This window comes from Coregonus clupeaformis, chromosome 26, assembly GCF_020615455.1.
Source record: "Coregonus clupeaformis isolate EN_2021a chromosome 26, ASM2061545v1, whole genome shotgun sequence".
Lineage (NCBI taxonomy): Eukaryota > Metazoa > Chordata > Actinopteri > Salmoniformes > Salmonidae > Coregonus > Coregonus clupeaformis.
In genome coordinates this window covers 25,330,889-25,349,751 of record NC_059217.1, presented here as the reverse complement: position 1 = coordinate 25,349,751, position 18,863 = coordinate 25,330,889, and the positions used below count along the sequence as shown (strand labels likewise).

Below are 18,863 nucleotides of genomic sequence, written 5' to 3'. Positions count from 1 at the left end.
CAGTTGATGTTGAGATGTGTCTGTTACTTGAACTCTGTGAGGCATTTATTTGGGCTGCAATTTCTGAGGCTGGTAACTCTAATGAACTTATCCTCTGCAGCAGAGGTAACTCTGGGTCTTCCATTCCTGTGGCAGTCCTCATGAGAGCCAGTTTTATCATAGCGCTTGATGGTTTTTGCCGACTGCACTTGACATTTTCCGGATTGACTGACCTTCATGTCTTAAAGTAATGATGGACTGTCGTGTCTCTTTGCTTATTTGAGCTGTTCTTGCCATAATATGGACTTGGTCTTTTACCAAATAGGGCTATCCCCCTACCTTGTCACAACACAGCTGATTGGCTCAAACGCATTAATAAGGAAAGACATTCCACAAATTAACTTTTAAGAAGGCACACCTGTTAATTGAAATGTATTCCAGGTGACAACCTCATGAAGCTGGTTGAGAGAATGACACGTGTGTGCAAAGCTGTCATCAAGGCAAATGGTGGCTATTTGAAGAATCTCAAATATAAAATATATTTTTATTAGTTTAACACATTTTTGGTTACTACATGATTCCATATGTGTTATTTCATAGTTTTGATGTCTTCACTATTATTCTACAATGTAGAAAATAGTAAAAATAAAGAAAAACCCTGGAATGAGTAGGTGTGTCCAAACTTTTGACTGGTACTGTATATATAAAGAAGGACAGGGATGAAAGAGCATCTTTAAAAGTTTATATGGATCTGACTGACATTGTTTTCAAGTCTCATTGGTTTCACTGCAATTATCTCTGACTGCTCTATTTATTTATCGTATTTGAACAACTAGCCTGGCCTACTGACCATATAGGATAATAAGGTGAGGACCACCAACCAAGTCAACACAAATTAAGTTACTTTGCCTGGTTTTGTTTCCAGACCATCCATCTTCTCTGATGCCACAATCTAAGGTGCACTAGTTTCTTCGTTTATTATTTTTTTCATTTACAATAGCCTAACTCTCATTGCGCATCTCCACTAAATATGAATCATCAGCCTGTTGGAGTTCCATTCCATCATGCTAATTAAGAAATTCAGACCGGTGTGGGTGCGTGCGGTTTATTGTTGCCACCTACAATAACAGATCAACATATTGTAAATACTACCACCTGCTGGACAACATTTGCTAATAAAGCAGACTACTGTTACATAGGCTGTAATTGCAGTTTTGTTATTTTTTATACAGTCTTTTCTGTTTCATTTAACCAGATATTGATAATAAAGCTGCTTTTGTCAGAGCAACAAGTAGGCTACAATATTTTCTATTGGGTAGGCTGGCGCCGGGCGTGGTCACTTTCTCGACATAGGCTGCTACAGTTTTGGGGCAGAAAAACAAATGATATGTAAAAATATATTACATTGATTTTACAAAAATTGATCGTGTGACTTACTTTTCCAACCAAGGTACTTTTGAAGGACGGAGGGAGGAACTTCTTGATTTAAAAAGCCTATATTGGCATTTCGGTAGAACATATTTAAAAACAGCAGTTAAAGGACTAACAAACGCCAACGCTTTTCGGCTTGATATAGGCCTTTATCAGGGCATTTTGTGATACTTATATAGTATCCACATTTCTTTCCCGACACCAGACACCACGCTTTTTTTTCACAGTACTCTGTACCTGTCATAGACAGTACCTGTATGTACCACTAGAAACATGCATTTCTGTCTGGATTTTATGTGAAAATCTTTGTTCCTAGTCTAAGTTCTACCCGAGGCTTAAAGTGGGTTGTACCACAGACTGACCATTCGTGCAAAGTGAAAGCATGTCCGACTAAATACGGGAAAATAATTATTCGCGATAACGGATTAAATCATTAGAAATCCGATACATATTATATATACGTAGCCTGTATAAAATACTGAGAGCGACAATATAAGGTTGTCACTGATTTTTTTTTAACCGTCTTTATTTTCGACAATGGCATCACGCTCTCCATCGTCTTCCCCTGATTCTGCCACAGGCTCAGGTACCGACCCAGCTCGGCCTGATACAGGAGATCCTCTCGGCGGAGGATCGGACTCCGACTCAGATCTAGGACTAGGGAAATTCGACTGCGGTGCAGGTGACCCTGGTCATCGACTGGAAGGGGAGGAATTGGAACACGAATTTGAGGCAGCAGCAGACCGTCTTCGAGATCTACTTCAGACGGCCAGTAGGGAACAACTGTTGTACCTGTATGCTAGGTATAAACAGGTGACTATCAGATAGCAGCACATCCCAATGGTCCCATTAGTTATTTAGATACTTTTGGTGATATAGTGTATGTCGACACCCCTTCAAATTAGTGGATTCGGCTATTTCAGCCACACACGTTGCTGACAGTTGTATAAAATCGATCACACAGCCATGCGATCTCCATAGACAAACATTTGCCGTAGAATGGCCTTACTGAAGAACTCAGTGACTTTCAATGTGGCACCGTCATAGGATGCCACCTTTCCAACAATTCAGTTTGTCAAATTTCTGCCCTGCTAGAGCTGCCCTGGTCAACTGTAAGTGTTGTTATTGTGAAGTGGAAACGTCTAGGAGCAACAACGTCTCAGCCGCAAAGTGGTAGGCCACACAAGCTCACAGAACTGGAGCCCGGAGGGCTGAAGCGCTTAAAAAATGTCTGTCCTCAGTTGCAACACTCACTACCGAGTTCCAAACTTCCTCTGGAAGCAACGTCAGCACAATAACTGTTTGTCGAGAGCTTCATGAAATACGTTTCCATGGCCGAGCAGCCGCACACAAGCCTAAGATCACTATGCGCAATGCCAAGCGTCAGCTGGAGTGGTGTAAAGCTCGCCGCCATTGGACTCTGTGGAAACGCGTTCTCTGGAGTGATGAATCACGCTTCACCATCTGGCAGTCCGACGGACAAATCTGAGTTTGGCGGATACCAGGAGAACGCTACCTGCCTCAATGCATAGTGCTAACTGTAAAGTTTGGTGGAGGAGGAATAATGGTCTGGGGCTGTTTCTCATAGTTCGGGCTTGGCCCCTTAGTTCCAGTGAAGGGAAATCTTTACGCTACAGCATACAATTACATTCTAGATGATTCTGTGCTTCCAACTTTGTGGCAACAGTTTGGGGAAGGCCCTTTCCTGTTTCAGCATGACAATGCCCCCGTGCACAAAGCGAGGTCAATTCAGAAATGGTATGTCGAGATCAGTGTGGAAGAACTTGACTGGCCTGCACAGAGCCCTAACCTCAACCCTATGGAACACCTTTGGGATGAATTGGAACACCGACTGCGAGCCAGGCCTAATCGCCCAACATCAGTGCCCAACCTCACAAATGTTATTGTGGCTGAATGGAAGTCCCCGCAGCAATGTTCCAACATCTAGTGGAAAGCCTTCCCATAAGAGTGGAGGCTGTTATAGCAGCAAAGGGGGGACCAACTCCATATTTAATGCCTATGATTTTGGAATGAGATGTTTGAAGAGCAGGTGTCCACATACTTTTGGTAATGTAGTGTAGCTAGCAAGTGACATGGCATAAATATTCAGGCTACATTCATGTCTGTTATGTTCTCCAAACATTGTTCATCATGCCTTTGTATCCCTAATAATATCATTGTTACACTATTTTGTTGACTTGTGACGGGGTGGGAGGTTCACCACAGGTAAGTACACAAATTCCAAACAGGTGTATGATCAATGTCCATCTATTGCTTGCCATTGAATTGATAGTGATGATTCTGCTGAGAGCTGTCAAACAGATGGTTAGGCTGTGCTATTCAATATATTCCTAAGTCACCTGTATTTCATATGTTTACAGGTCAAGGTTGGAAAGTGCAATACAGCAAAGCCTGGGTTTTTCGATTTTGAAGGTCAAAGAAAATGGTATGTTTATCATTTCTTAATCATTGTGCTGATATAATGTGTTTATTTAATTCCTGGCATGAATTTGCATGGGGGAATCAGACTATGCCCTGGAGGCCTCCCTGGAGTAAGTTATGAGTGGTCCTGTTTTGAGATTTCAATTTACATTCAATTTTTTCTTGTTCCAAATTGAAACTCACCTACTGTATGGTCCTGTCCTGTTCTCTTTAATAGTTTTTGGAGGGAGAGAAATTATCTGCTGAATGTTGTTATTATGTTTTGCTACAGGACAGCATGGAAGCAGCTTGAGGACATGAGCGCAGAACAGGCCATGCAGGAGTATGTTTCGTGCGTAACTTCACTAGACCCAGACAGCAGTCAGAAGGTAAAAAGCCCTCACAAATCCAATACTACACTACATTTGATCTCACAAATTTACATAATACAATTTCCACATGCAGGAAACACTGCAATGTGAGAACTGAAACAAATGTTTATTTATAGAGTGCAAACCATAATATGTGCCACTTCTGAAGAATCCTGTCTCCTGAGCATAGCCTAAAATGTTTCTTCAGTAGCGAGGCAAATTTTTATTTTTTAAAATAAAGATGATGATCCCGTGTGGCTCAGTTGGTAGAGCATGGGGCTTGCAACGCCAGGGTTGTGGGTTCGATTCCCACGTGGGAACAGTATGAAAAATGTATGCACTCACTACTGTAAGTCGCTCTGGATAAGAGTATCTGCTAAATGACTAAAACAGGGGTGTCAAACGTCCGGCCCGCGGGCCGGATCAGGCCCGCAAACGGGTTTAATCCGGCCCGCGAGATGATAAAAAAAAAAAAAAAAAAAAACATTTAAAGTATAAAAATGCGCTGCAATTTTTCAATAAAATAAACTGCTGTTCCAATTGCGTCCCCTGGATGGCGCAATAGCAATTGTGTTAAGCAAGCAAACTGTTTATACCGGGGCAGAGCAAGTAGGTCAAGCACGTGCAGCCAATGAGCTACTTTGTTTTGCCCGCGATATTTATTACGGCTTCTACTTTTAACATTATGTGCTTTGGCACCCTCATTGCCCCAATATGTCTCTGTCAAAAAGAGAAAAGTGGACGCAGAGTGCAGAGTGTTCCAAGAAAAATGGTCATCCTATTTATTCACGGAATTGAATGGGAAAGCTGTATGTTTGGTGTGTTCAGAGCATGTTGAAGTGCTGAAAGAATATAACCTTCGTCGCCACTATGTGAGTCTTCATGCAGACAAATATGACAACTTTCAAGGACAGCGGAGATGAGAGAAGGTGAATGAACTGTTGGCGGGTCTGAAGAAACAGCAGTCTGTGTTTACTCACAGCCGAGACATCAGTGACGCTGCAGTGAAAGCTAGCTACCTCATTGCTAATGAAATCGCAGTGGCTTCAAAACCATTTAGTGAGGGTGAATTTGTAAAAACATGCATGATGAAGGCAGCGGAGATTGTGTGCCCTGAAAAGCGGCAGGCTTTTTGCAAATATCAGCCTGACAAGAAACACAGTTGCAGACAGGATTTCCGATCTTTCAGTGGATTTGGACAGCCAGTTGAAGCAAAAAGTAAAGTCATTTATTGCGTTTTCGGTTGCAATTGATGAAAGCACGGACATTACAGATGTTGCACAACTGGCCATTTTCATCCGCGGAGTTGATGACACATTGACCGTCACCGAGGAGTTCGTGGAGTTGGTGCCGATGACAGATACAACGACAGCAGCTGATATTTTTACCGCACTCGTCGGCGTGCTGGACAGGGTCGGAGTGGACTGGTCCCGCGCTGTCAGCCTGGCTACAGATGGTGCAGAGCACCTGAATAACTTGAACAAACAGCTGCAAGGGCGCAACAAAGTTGTCACGCAGTATTATGACAGCATACGTTCTTTCAAGTTGAAGCTGTCATTGTGGGAGACGCAACTTGCCGGTGGAGATGCAGCTCACTTCCCCTGTCTGAAAAATGTGTGCGCGACCCAACATGTGGCAGACATGAAGCGGTTCAAAGATAAAATAACGGGACTGTTACGGGAGTTTGAGCAACGCTTTCAGATTTATGTTTATATGTTTTTATGTTGATGTGCTATTGTTTTTATTTTATTTGTATATTTAACCTATTCTTGACTCTGGTTCTTGCACTTGTTTGGGGAACAGGATTTCATTATTTTTATCTACATTTCTGCCTGAGAAATGACACCCTGATATAGTTCTGTGATCTGTGAAACAGTTCTGTTAATCACTGAGGCATTGTGTGTTTGTGTGTTCTTTTTCTTTAGAATTTTCAAATAAACTTGACGTGTTTTATGATTAATAGTGATGTTGTGCTTGTACTATTTTGGACACACTCTTCAGGCTCCAGCTTTATGTTGTATGTTGATCGTATTAAAACAAAGAAAACAATCTGAAGTTGTTGTTTTTAAGTTATATATACCATGATTTTTCCGGTCCGGCCCACTTGGGAATAGATTTTCCTCCGTGTGGCCCCTGAGCTAAAATGAGTTTGACACCCCTGGACTAAAATGTAAAACATTTCAAGATAATGAACTTTGACAGCTCCACCTGCACCTTAGAATGCAGTATGGTACATTGACCAGCAGGGGGCACTGACTGACTATGCAACTTGGCAAACATACCAAGCATTTGTCCAACATTACCTGAGACTGTTTTAGCTTTGCATGTCGTCATCTTCTTTAATGTTTACAGATTACAATGAAACCAACTCCAGGAAATGATTTTGTGATTCTCTCTGTTTTCATGTTCTATGTAGGACTTTTTTTCTTGTGAGTTTGACATTATTTGTGAGAGGGTTTTTGATCTAGCCTAAATAAAATAAGTGTTTACTGTGCTCATAAATTGTGTATCTGGTGTGGTGTACCTGCCTGCCTGCATCAGAGGGCTAGTGTTGTAATGCAGACATGGGCCTGCTATCTCAGGGAGTAGGGCAATGGAATCATTCACTCACTAAATTCTACCATATTACAATAACAGGCCTGCCAACTGGGACCAAGCACACTGTCACAGCTGACAATGACACCCTGCCTGGAGTGAGACAATGTGGATGTGGATGGGGAGGGGGGCTGCAAAGAGGCTGAATGAAACACAACATTTTGGGATACAGTACTATCAATAGGCCAGTCCCTCATTATGTCATTTCCAGCATGGGTATTGTATGGTTTGATAAAACGGATGGAGAGAAAAAATAATATTTTTGTTCTATTCTGACCTCTATGCAACATGGCTGAGGAAAGTAGCAACATGAGACAAACCCATATGCACTTTTCTTCCCGAAGGAAAATTCAGCACAAAGAAATGTCCCCTTCTCTAACCTCCGTCCCCAAAGGAGAGATTTAGAGTGATGTTTAGCGGTGTGACATAAAAGCCTGTCAAAGGTCCTGTTTGAGTTAGTGTCTTCCACCCGCCTCTCTCTCCTTCCCCATTCGTCCCCTCCACAATGTGAGTGTCAGCAGGCATCAGTGGCCTGCAGACCAGCCTGACACATCCCTTTCTCTGGCGCTGCCATCGGGGCCAATACGTGCTGACATGGCCCCTAGTGTGGCACAATGCCAGGGGAAGGCAAATGCACAAATGCCCCTCTGAAAAGGATGTGATTGTATTAGTGTTAACAAAGCACAGGGACTCTATTCTTACCAAGTTCCAGACAAACCGATTCAGGAGAGGCTGGATGAGGATGAAGGCAGCAGAGACAATAGTCAGTTCTTGACCTCTCTCCTATTTGTATTGTTGGCTGCACTATCTTTAAATTATAAAAGGAAGTGCATCAGCGAATATTCTGAGTTTAGAAGGGAATTGCACTCCTAAAAGTGCATGTACCGTTATTTTTCTTTTTTGCCCACGATCCCCTCGGAAATTAAATCTAATTAGTTTGTTGTCTTCTGTGAGTCATTATGGAAGAGATAATAGAACATAGGTTAGACCTAGGATCTACAAAACGGTTGTATCCATGCAGACTATGATAGTTTTCCATTACAGCATGTATTAGTGGGTCAGAAAATGCAAAACAAATATAATAGCTGAAATAATTTGGAGCAGTTCAAATATTCTACTCAAAACAGACTTTATACATGTTTTGCAGTCACCTCCAAACATTGTGTAAGCGCATCGTGACTAGGTTAACCTATTGCTGTCTGTGAATAGGGAAACTCATTCTCCCAGTGGCTCTTTTGTTTTACATTGTACGGCACAGTGTGCTTGTTTTAGGTGGGGAGAACAGTGTTCGCTGGATAACTAGCTAGGAGAATACTGAACTGTCCTTAGAGCACAATAGTGTAGCACACACCACTACAGACTCACTGTTCTTACAAAAGGTGAGGGGAGCATTATGGTACCAGAATCATGCTTTTGAATGAATGTCAGGGTTTAATGTTTGCTTCTTGTTCCAGGAGAGAAGAGAGCGTAGGACAGGATTTGGAGGCCCAACAGTCAGTTCCCTCTACCAAGAAGAAATGATCAGGTACGTCACACTGTCTGTATGTCTGTCCTGTATCAGAGACAAACTTCCTCTGCACTGAGCTCTGAGTGTCAGAAGTTCTTCTGCAGACTGTAAAGCAGGGTTTCCCGAACTCGGTCCTCGGGACCCCAAGGGGTGCACATTTTGGTTTTTGCCCGAGCACTACACAGCTGATTCAAATAACCAACTAATCATCAAGCTTTGATCATTTGAATCAGCTGTGTAGTGTTAGGGCAAAAACCAAATCATGCACCTCTTAAGGTCCCGAGGACCGAGTTTGGGAAACGCTGCTGTAAACTGTTGTGGGAACATGAGACAGTCCTGATTTATGTTAATTATATTCACTCTCCTTACGGGAACCCTCAGAAGCTTGATCAAGCAAAAACACCACCTCGTTTCTGGAAAAAAGGCTCTTTTGGAAATTAAATGACTGCTATATCCAGCAGGTTTTCCCCTAAATTATCCTCATTAGTATGCATGCGCTGAGGAGAGGTGGCCTGAAAATGCCTGCCTTTTTAATTACTTTTTCAAGAACGTGTTGAAATGAGAGAGCGTTGGGTATAGAACACTGCCACGTGGCACGGGCTCCCCTGGCGATGCCCCTCTTGGTGATAGCCAATGGGGATGCCCCGTGGGGCAGGAAGTCATTAACGTTCCCCCTCGGCGAGGTCTTCCTCGGGCATGTCCCTCTCCAAACTGTTACACTCACTGGTTCGCTGAATATCCAATTTTCCCCTCTCAGTACAGGAAGACCCACCCGCTCCATATTAAATAGTCTGCCTCCTCAAGCAGGGGCTTGTTGCTGAGTTAATTGCATCCTCTTTGCTCATTTTCTGCTCTGGGTCGGGTAGCTATGTGTGGAATGTGTATTGACAAAAGCAGGATTGAATGCCGATATCCCTCAGATGGTGAAGTCTGCTGTTTGTGATGGAATAGATTTGTGTGAGCTACACTTGTAATCCTCTCACAGATTGTAAAAAGGCTCTGATCAACGTCAGACTTATGGTTCGCTGACATCCTAGACCACTTGGCTGGAAAGTCACAGCAAGTGTGAGTTCTCTCATTGTCACTCATAGCTCTTTGTTGTAGTATGTGTGTGTGGTTGACCCTCCCTATAAGAATGTGTGATTGATGGTGGAGCTGTTGAAGTCATCAGTAGCGGCCTGGCTGTGTTGGGAGATGTGTTCTCCTGTGTGTGCCTGGTGAAGGGCTGGCATGAAGGCTGATGGATGAGGGGGATATCTGTCAGTATGCTGGGATAGGCTGCAGAGCAGGACTGTGTGTTTTATGAGGCTGGTGTGTGTGTGTGTGTCAGTGAGCTGGGCTAGGTATGAGGGTGATGTGGGATTTACTCTTGCAGGGTGGTGTTCTGGATGATGGGATGGTGTTCATGGGTCATGACACCAAATCCACATTTACAGTAACTGATTAGTTGCATAGTAGTTACCATATGCACGTGATATTGCAGTTGCGCATACACTGTTATACACTTAGGCCACTCACACACACATCAGGGTCTCTCTCTCGCTCTCTCTCCTCCCCCCTTCCCCTGGCTGGTAGTCAGATGTGGTTAACCAGGCAGTGGGGATGACAGAGTAGCCTGTGACCTTCCCAGCATGACGTGCGGCGGGTCGTTTATCAGGGCACCATTAATCGTGTGCGTGCTGTCAGGCGGCCGGCCGCCGTTGGCCAAACCCTCGCCGGCCAGCGCAGCCTGACTGATGAGCTCCGCCATTGATTAGTTGCCGTGGGAGACGGATGGTGCCCACGTGGCAGGGTCACCAGAGAAGGGGGAGGGGCTGGCCCCCCACTTATGAATAAACATGATTCTCATGAGCATGTAAATGAATGTGCCCTCACATGTAACCTTATTCTGTTCAACTGGAATGAGCTGTTTATAAATCAACTTGTGATTGAGGCACAAGGCAAGCATCAGGAACAAAGGGAGAGAGGGTTCCACAGTGCTCTGTTTAACACTGTTGCTATTTTAGGCTCCATTTTGAGTTTCTGACACCCTCAGTTAGGATCTACGTATCCTCTATTTCTTTGATAATCCTATCTCTTATTCTGATACTGCAAAACACTAAGCAGAACCACTGCTGTACTATATCCTAATAATTTCTCAATTCCCCTCCAGTTAGGTAGCTCTTAGCCCCGCTAACCCCTGTTAACGAATAGTGTTAATGCTATCCTCCCCACTTCGGGGGTGTGGGGCCCTGCCAGCCTGTCCTGTCCTCCACTGGGGCTGGGACTGGGTTGCTCTCTGTCAGACAATGGAGCACTAAATGCAATTAATCAGGATCCCTGGGTAAGAGGGGAAGGCGTAAATCTCTAAATGAGATATAGCCCCTTCCCTTCCCCTCTGTCCCCGTGCATCCCCCACCCCAACAGCCCTGCCTGGCGTGGCCCTAATGCCAGGAGGTGATTAAGGGGGGGAATAATTAGAGCTAGTGTGGCGTACCGTGCTGCTTCCCCAGGGATGACTCACCAGGGAGGAGTAGGAGGAAATGTTATGTTTATCCCACCCATTCTGTCATAGCGTGTGGAGGGGGGGGGGGATCTTTCCGGTGGTGTTAACCTCATCCACACACCTATACAATACAAGATATTGGGATGTGTATTCATATCAAGATTTGTTAATGACAGATAAATAAATGTTCATTTCACTATGATTATTAATTTGTATTCAGATCTAGATTTTTATGAGGCGTGTGTGGTGGTGTTGATTGTTTTTGCTGAGATGGAGAATTCCCTGAAGAACAGATGTCTCTTCTCATCTGATGCCAGACGGTTCCGTCACTTCCATGCACTGGTACATTGACTGATGCTTTCTCTCTTCCTCTGCCCTCACAGGGAAGAAGACAAGAACATATTTGACTACTGCAGAGAGAACAACATAGAACACATTACCACGGCTATCAGTTCCAAGGAAGTGGATGTCAACGCAAAAGATGAAGAGGTAAGTGTCACCCATTCTTCAAAGACCCCGCTTGTTAAACAATACATTCATTCCAGCTGTAAAACCAGCTAATTTGCAATATGGTACAATATTCCTCCCGTAGCTCCATTGTCTTTGGCCTCAAATTGACTATTAGTCCATGGGAACTCTTCACATTAATATATCTCAGATCTATGGGAGAAGCTTAAGGCATTAAGATCATTAGATGTTTTTCACTTTGACCTCAAATCTATTCATCTGCTCTTTATTCATTTATCACAGAGGGTAAATGGCTTAGTCCCTCTCATCACAGCAATTCTTCAAATAAGGAACCAGTTGGTGTATGAGTAGCCAGGCCAAATTGTGGAGGTCTGTGTGTGGCTACTCCAGCGTTGGTTACCAGTGGACTGCATGTCTCCGGACTGACCAGCCGAGGGCAGTAGTGAAGTTCAATCCACAGCCCCTGATGCAGTCTATCCTTAGACTTTGCATCATTGTATCTGTCCCATTATGGCGTCTGTGAGAGCACGGGCAGCGCCATTGAGGCCATCTCCATTTTGAAGTAGTATATTTTCTTCTTCTACTGCTTCTATGAGTTGATAAACAAACTGAAAGGGTGCACACTGCCACCTGGAGTGTGTTGTTTGCACAGGTATAAAGCCAAGGTTGGCTATTTACTGTCACCTGCAGTTATGGAATGTTTCCTCACGAGTATAATTCATTGGCTGATCCCTCCTGATGACCCTGATGGCATCATGTGAACCTTCCTTAACCCATTGGAAGTCCCACCCAGTTGACTACTTCAAAATAGCTGCCCATGCTAAAATGGAGCTTTTAGGCACCAGAGTCCTCTATCTATCTCTATGGGTCCATCTCAGATAGGCCCCCAGCTGAGAGCGAGATGGGAAGGGAAGGTCTCTGGCATCCATTCATAGAGAGACAGAGCCTGTGTTCGCCACTTGCAGTAGTGAATATCCCACTAATTGGAATGTGCCTACAATTGAATGTCCCACTAGCAATCTAGAGACTGTATAAATGACTCTTGTTTCCACTGATAACCAAAGCCTCCAGTATTAGTGACTCAGTAGACTGTTCTTCGGCAGAATGTACTGTTGTTTGATGTTTTCAGCAGTTGAGGATATTGGCACTTTAATTCGGGGTGATATGAGCTGGGTGGTGGCCTCTGACCCCTGGGGTGGTTGGTCCCCTGACTCCCCTTCAGAGGCCAAAGGCATTAGCTGTAATGTACAGTGCAGGCGTGGGGCGAATGGGGAAATAATCCTAATGATGGGGAGAATAGATCAGGGTGTCCAGCCGCCCGCCTCAGTCTTTATGACTCACTGAGGCTGCCTCATTACTGTTGGGGGGACGAGAGTCTGGGGGCCACACTACAGGTATACATCATCCACACACATACACACACCAGCCATGAGCATGGGATCAATCACACATGCTGTGAGTCATGGCCCACACAGAAGTGTGACAAACGTCTGTTTATGGGTGTGTGTGTGTTCACTGCACAGACACAAGAATCGACTGGTGTTTTACAGTACCCTAGCTGCTTCACACTATTCTTAGTCAGTTGGGAGGTCTGTTTGGAGAGGTCTGTTATGCTGCACACTGTGCTGAGACACTATACCATATCTCTATTAAACTACCCAGAGCTGAAGACAAAGGACTGATTCTAGACAATACTGTGACTAATATACTGGAGAGTATGAATACAGTCTAGTCAGAGTTCACTAATCGAATCCCCCTCAGCCCTCATGAAGTTGTCTCCCTCACTCTGAATAATCATGAGATATTTTGTGTTTTTGCCTATTCCTGTTTTGTAGTTGTATAGTGTACAAGTGGCTGTCCCAGTAGACGGGTGAAGTGTTCACACAGGTCCCAACATGGCACTGAGAGAGACCACACAACCACCACTAACCACCATGTACCCCAACAATGGAGGGATGGGTTTCATGTTGTAATACCGCCCAAGGAACTCCTCTTTTCCCTTTGTTTCTCTCTCTTTCTGGGACAAAGTCCCACCCCATTCAATTAGAGCCAATTGAGTTGACAGGTCCCCTCCCACAGAGACTGAGGAGCAGGCAGCGGCTGAGGAGAGCGCCCTTTCAGCCCCTTTTAGACGCGTCTGTTGTGTGTTACCGTGGGTGCGAGTCAAAGCGCCTGTCATTGGCTAATCCCCTACAACACTCTGACAGGGAGGTAGCTTAACCTTCTATTACAAAAAGTGCCGCCAGCGCTTCTTCCTGATGGATGATTTCCAGTAGCGTTTCCTTCTTTTGTTGTTATCTCAGACAAACAAGAGTGCTACAGTGAAGTTTTTATGTTCCTTCTTACGATAAATGGTTATTTCAAAGTAATTTTTTTTCTCATGAAAATGCTCTTTAATCCAACCAGACATCCCAATGGTGTACTTATGAGTGTACTGTGCTGTCTTACTCTGCGAAGACCAATCCTGTAGAGAGGTTATGGTGAACTTCACTCTTTCCCAAAACATACAGTACCAGTCAAAAGTTTGGACACACCTACTCATTCCATTTCTTAATTTTTACAATTTTCTACATTGTAGAATAATAGTGAAGACATCAAAACTATTAAATAACACATTTGGAATAATCTATTAACCAAAAAGGGTTAAACAAATCAAAATATATGTTATATTTGAGGTTCTTCAAAGTAGCCACCCTTTGCCTTGATGACAGCTTTACACACTCTTGGCATTCTCTCAACCAGCTTCATTAGGTAGTCACCTGGAATGCATTTCAATTAACAGGTGTGCCTTGTTAAAAGTTAATTTGTGGAATTTCTTTCCTCCTTAATGCGTTTGAGCCAATCAATTGTGTTGTGACAAGGTAGGGGTGGTAAATAGAAGATAGCTCTTTTTGGTAAAAGACCAAGTCCATATTATGGCAAGAACAGCTCAAATAAGGAATGAGAAACGACAGTCCATCATTACTTTAAGACATGAAGGTCAGTCAATACGGAACATTTCAAGAACTTTAAAAGTTTCTTAAAGTGCAGTCGCAAAAAACATCACGCGCTGTGATGAAACTGGCTCTCATGAGTTCTGCCACAGGAAAGGAAGACCCAGATTTACCTCTGCTGCAGAGGATAAGTTCATTAGTTACCAGCCTCAGAAATTGCAGCCCAAATAAATGCTTCACAGAGTTCAAGTAACAGACACATCTCAACATCAACTGTTCAGAGGAGACTACGTAAATTAGGCCTTCATGGTGGAATTGCTGCAAAGAAACCACGACTAAAGGACACCAAAACGAAGAAGAGATTTGCTTGGGCCAAGAAACACGAGCAATGGACGTTCGACTGGTGAAAATCTGTCCTTTTGTCTGATGTGTCCAAATTTGAGAGACGCGGTGTAGGTGAACAGATGATCTCCACGTGTGTGTGGTTCCCACCGTGAAGCATGCAGGAGGAGGTGTGATGGTGTGGGGGTGCTTTGCTGGTGTTACTGTCTGTGATTTATTTAGAATTCAAGGCACACTTAACCAGCATGGCTACCACAGCATTCTGCAGCGATACACCATCCTATCTGGTTTGGGCTTAGTGGGACTATCATTTGTTTTTCAACAGGACAATGACCCAACACACTTCCAGGCTGTGTAAGGGCTATTTGACCAAGAAGGAGAGTGATGCAGTGCTGCATCAGATGACCTGGCCTCCACAATCACCCGACCCCAACCCAATTGAGATGGTTTGGGATGAGTTGGACTGCAGAGTGAAGGAAAAGCAGCCAACAAGTGCTCAGCATATGTGGGAACTCCTTCAAGACTGTTGGATAAGCATTCCAGGTGAAACTGGTTGATAGAATGCCAAGAGTGTGCAAAGGTGTCATCAAGGCAAAGGGTGGCTACTTTGAAGAATCTAAAATCTAAAATATATTTTGATTTGTTTAACACTTTTTAGATAATACATGACTCCATATGTGTTATTTCATTAGTTTTGATGTCTTCACTATTATTCTACAATGTAGAAAATAGTAAAAATAAAGAAAAACCCTTGAATGAGTAGGTGTGTCCAAACTTTTGACTGGTACTGTAGGTCTCTTGAGAGTATATACAGAATGTTCCAAAGTGGAATTATTGTATTAGAAGAAAAGGAAAGATGAAAATGTGACAAACAATCAAAGGGGCACGTCAAAAACAGAGAGAAAGCACAGTGGTATTTAGGCTCCGGCCTCTCTCATAAATATAAATGTTAACATACAGCCGTTGTGATCAATATAATTTGAGCAATAGAATAGGACTTAGGGAGTTTGCTTGAAAAATGAGCTCCCTGTGGCGGTTGTATTAGAATGAGGGGTTTGGAGCTAAGGAGAGGAGGGGAGACAGGCTGTGAGGGCTGATCAAGGTTTTTTCCACAGCATCTCATCAATCACCTCTAAGGACTCTGCCGGCCCTCCGCAATTTGTCCCTGAGCTCCTGGACAAGCCCTGACCCCCCTCCACCTCCCCTACCCCTTACACACACACACAGACCCCTCCTGCTGGCAAGGAGGCAGAGCAGAGCTCATCCTGTCACCACCTCGTTTTATAGTTGGGATCTGAAGGCTCTGAGTTATAAATTGTGCTGCATAATTAATTTTTTCTTAAGGGGAGAAATCTATTGTGAGGTTAACTTTGTGTAGCCGGTGCATAACAGAATGGAATAGATGGTTCTATTAGAGGTGAGGAAGGGTTGCGCCCTCCTTCCATGTTACTGAACGCTCCAGCAGGTCCCCACCCTGCATTTACATTTCTGTGTGTGGTCAGATGGCCGCACACACACTGTCACTATCCATAACAGCTGTTGTCCACTCACTAGACTAGGCAACCTTACTGAAGTACCTGATTTTTTTTTAGCTGCGTAAGAAGTATTGTAGTACATGAGATCTGATTTACAATGGATAGTGTTCAGGTGTGGAAACAAGCACTGACATTTACTTTGAGGGTTTTACCTAAGAGAAAAAAGATTCACATATTTGATTCGGTATCTTGACTCCAACTCATTAGCTGCTACTGCAATGATGGTAAACAATACCTGTTGCACCTTGAAGTATCTGATTATGTACGGTAGAATCTGTTTGTGCAGGAATAAAGAGGCACACCTTTATGTGTTTCAGGGCAGAAATTTGCTCCACTGGGCCTGTGACAGAGGACACAAATACCTGGTGTCTGTGTTACTGCAAAACAGCGCTGACATCAACAGCCAGGTGAGTCACACACATACACACCAGGGCTTGACATTACCTTTCTTAGCCACTTTCCCTTCGGACAAGTAGGACAGATTTTTTTTCTTATCCAAAAGCTCAAGTCAGTTGTCCCCCCCCACACACACACACACACAAATGTCTCTAACACCATTTTTACATAATTGTATGATGCAAGGAACCACTTTACAAAATAAAATGCATTACTATCTTCTTTACCATAGAGAATCAGCAGAAATGTAGGCTACACTCTGCGTATTGGCTTCTTTGCATATTCAAACCTGTCTCAAAATACAACACTGCCCCTTTAAGGCTGTCCTGGAGGATGGTTGACCACCCTTGGTGCAACATTACAATTACAACCAAATAATTACATGCCCGAGCGGTTTTATGTGACAAAGATGAAAATATCTGGTCAAAATTTAGAAAGAGGGGAGATCTAAATATGCATAAATTAGCATGGGTTAATAATGACTAGGATTATGCCTTTGGCTGCTGGACAATAAAATAAAGTTGATTTGAAAACCAATAGAACATGAGAAAAATGCTGGTTTCAATGGCATTAAGTGTTTATAAAATAATTCCCTCAACATTTCTGTGGTTGTATTTTGGCAAGGCTACTTTGAAACAAGGTAAGACATGCTTCATAAAATGACATAAAATGTCCAGGTTTTAAACAATTAAGTTTATGGTTAAATAGTTGCTGACCACCTCTGCTCAGATTCAAGGTGGGTGATATGCAAGGCACTGTCCTTCACTCTCTGGTCTTGTGACCATTTGATCTGAACGTGCCTCTCGAGTATGTTGACAGAATCAAGCCTTTAGACGTTAATGTTAATTATCTTTCATTATATTTGTCAAACATGACTGCCTTTTAGCCTATATTTATGTAGCTAATAAAAAGTTTCAAAAAGTTTGGCTACATTTTCTGGCACCTCCCTCATGTCAGCATCGGTTTGGAGATGAGGCTGAAGCCAATATGCATATACATATCACTTACACTTTGACATTTTTTATTGATGTAAATGAAAAATAGATTTGAATATATTTCCAATGTTGGCCTCTCTGATCCAATTCTGATCAGAGTATTTGTATGATATTGTGAATAGTGTTGTTGTTTTTTGTTGTATTATTATTTTTATTTTTTTACTTTTCCATTCAGACAACTTAAATCTATATTCTTCTTGTCCGACTATTTTTTAAACTTGTCCCGGACAAGAGGACAAGCGTTAATGTCGTGCCCTGCACACACACACACACACCAAAAAACTGGGGTTAGTGATCAAGTGGCACTCGACGCAGATGTCACAGGGTCAGATATTTTAGGGGATTTAAAGATTTCTGTGAGATTCACAATTGTGTTAAAAGGGGCATAACACAGAACTGGGATATGTTCCGGGTAGCTTGTGAAAATAATTTAGACGAATACACTGAAACGGTGACTGAGTTTATCAGGAAGTGTATAGGAGATGTTGTGCCCACTGTGACTATTTAAAACCTACCCTAACCAGAAACCGTGGATAGATGGCAGCATTCACGCAAAATTGAAAGCGCGAACCACCGCATTTAACCATGGCAAGGTGACTGGGAATATGGCAGAATACAAACAGTGTAGCTACTCACTCCGCAAGGCAACTAAACTGGCAAAACATCAGTATAGAGACAAAGTGGAGTCTCAATTCAACGGCTCAGGCACGAGACGTATGTGGCAGGGTCTACAGACAATCACGGACTACAAAAGGAAAACCAGCCACGTCACCGACACCGACGTCTCGCTTCCGGACAAGCTAAACACCTTCTTCGCCCGCTTTGAGGATAACACAGTGCCACCGACGCGGCCCACTACAAGGACTGTGGGCTCTCCTTCTCGGTGGCCGACGCGAGTAAGACATTTAAGCATGTTAACCCCCGCAAGGCTGCCAGCCCAGACGGCATCCCTAGCCGTGTCCTCAGAGCATGCGCAGACCAGCTGGCTGGTGTGTTTACGGACATATTCAATCTCTCCCTATCCCAGTCTGCTGTCCCCACATGCTTCAAGATGGCCACCATTGTTAATGTACCCAAGAAAGCAAAGGTAACTGAACTAAATGACTGTCGCCCCGTAGCACTCACCTCTGTCATCATGAAGTGCTTTGAGAGACTAGTCAAGGATCATATCACCTCTACCTTACCTGTCACCCTAGACCCACTTCAATTTGCTTACCGCCCCAATAGATCCACATACGATGCAATCGCCATCACACTGCTCACTGTGCTATCCCATCTGGACAAGAGGAATACCTATGTAAGAATGCTGTTGATTGACTATAGATCAGCATTCAACACCATAGTACCCTCCAAGCTCATCATTAAGCTCGAGGCCCTGGGTCTGAACCCTGCGCTGTGCAACTGG

General features: G+C 43.6%; 1 protein-coding gene across 2 annotated transcripts in view; it reads left to right on the top strand.

Moving 5' to 3' along the window:
- The first annotated feature begins 1,750 nt into the window (after positions 1–1,750).
- LOC121540234 (acyl-CoA-binding domain-containing protein 6) overlaps positions 1,751–18,863 on the top strand; it is a 45,312-nt gene continuing 28,199 nt past the window's right edge. For both annotated transcript variants that reach the window (XM_041848938.2, XM_041848940.1), the window contains exons 1-6: positions 1,751–2,223; positions 3,792–3,856; positions 4,124–4,220; positions 8,252–8,322; positions 11,173–11,278; positions 16,385–16,474. In XM_041848938.2, coding sequence (XP_041704872.1) covers positions 1,948–2,223; positions 3,792–3,856; positions 4,124–4,220; positions 8,252–8,322; positions 11,173–11,278; positions 16,385–16,474 — 705 coding nt within the window. In that variant the 5' untranslated portion in view covers positions 1,751–1,947. The remainder of the gene's footprint in view (positions 2,224–3,791; positions 3,857–4,123; positions 4,221–8,251; positions 8,323–11,172; positions 11,279–16,384; positions 16,475–18,863) is intronic.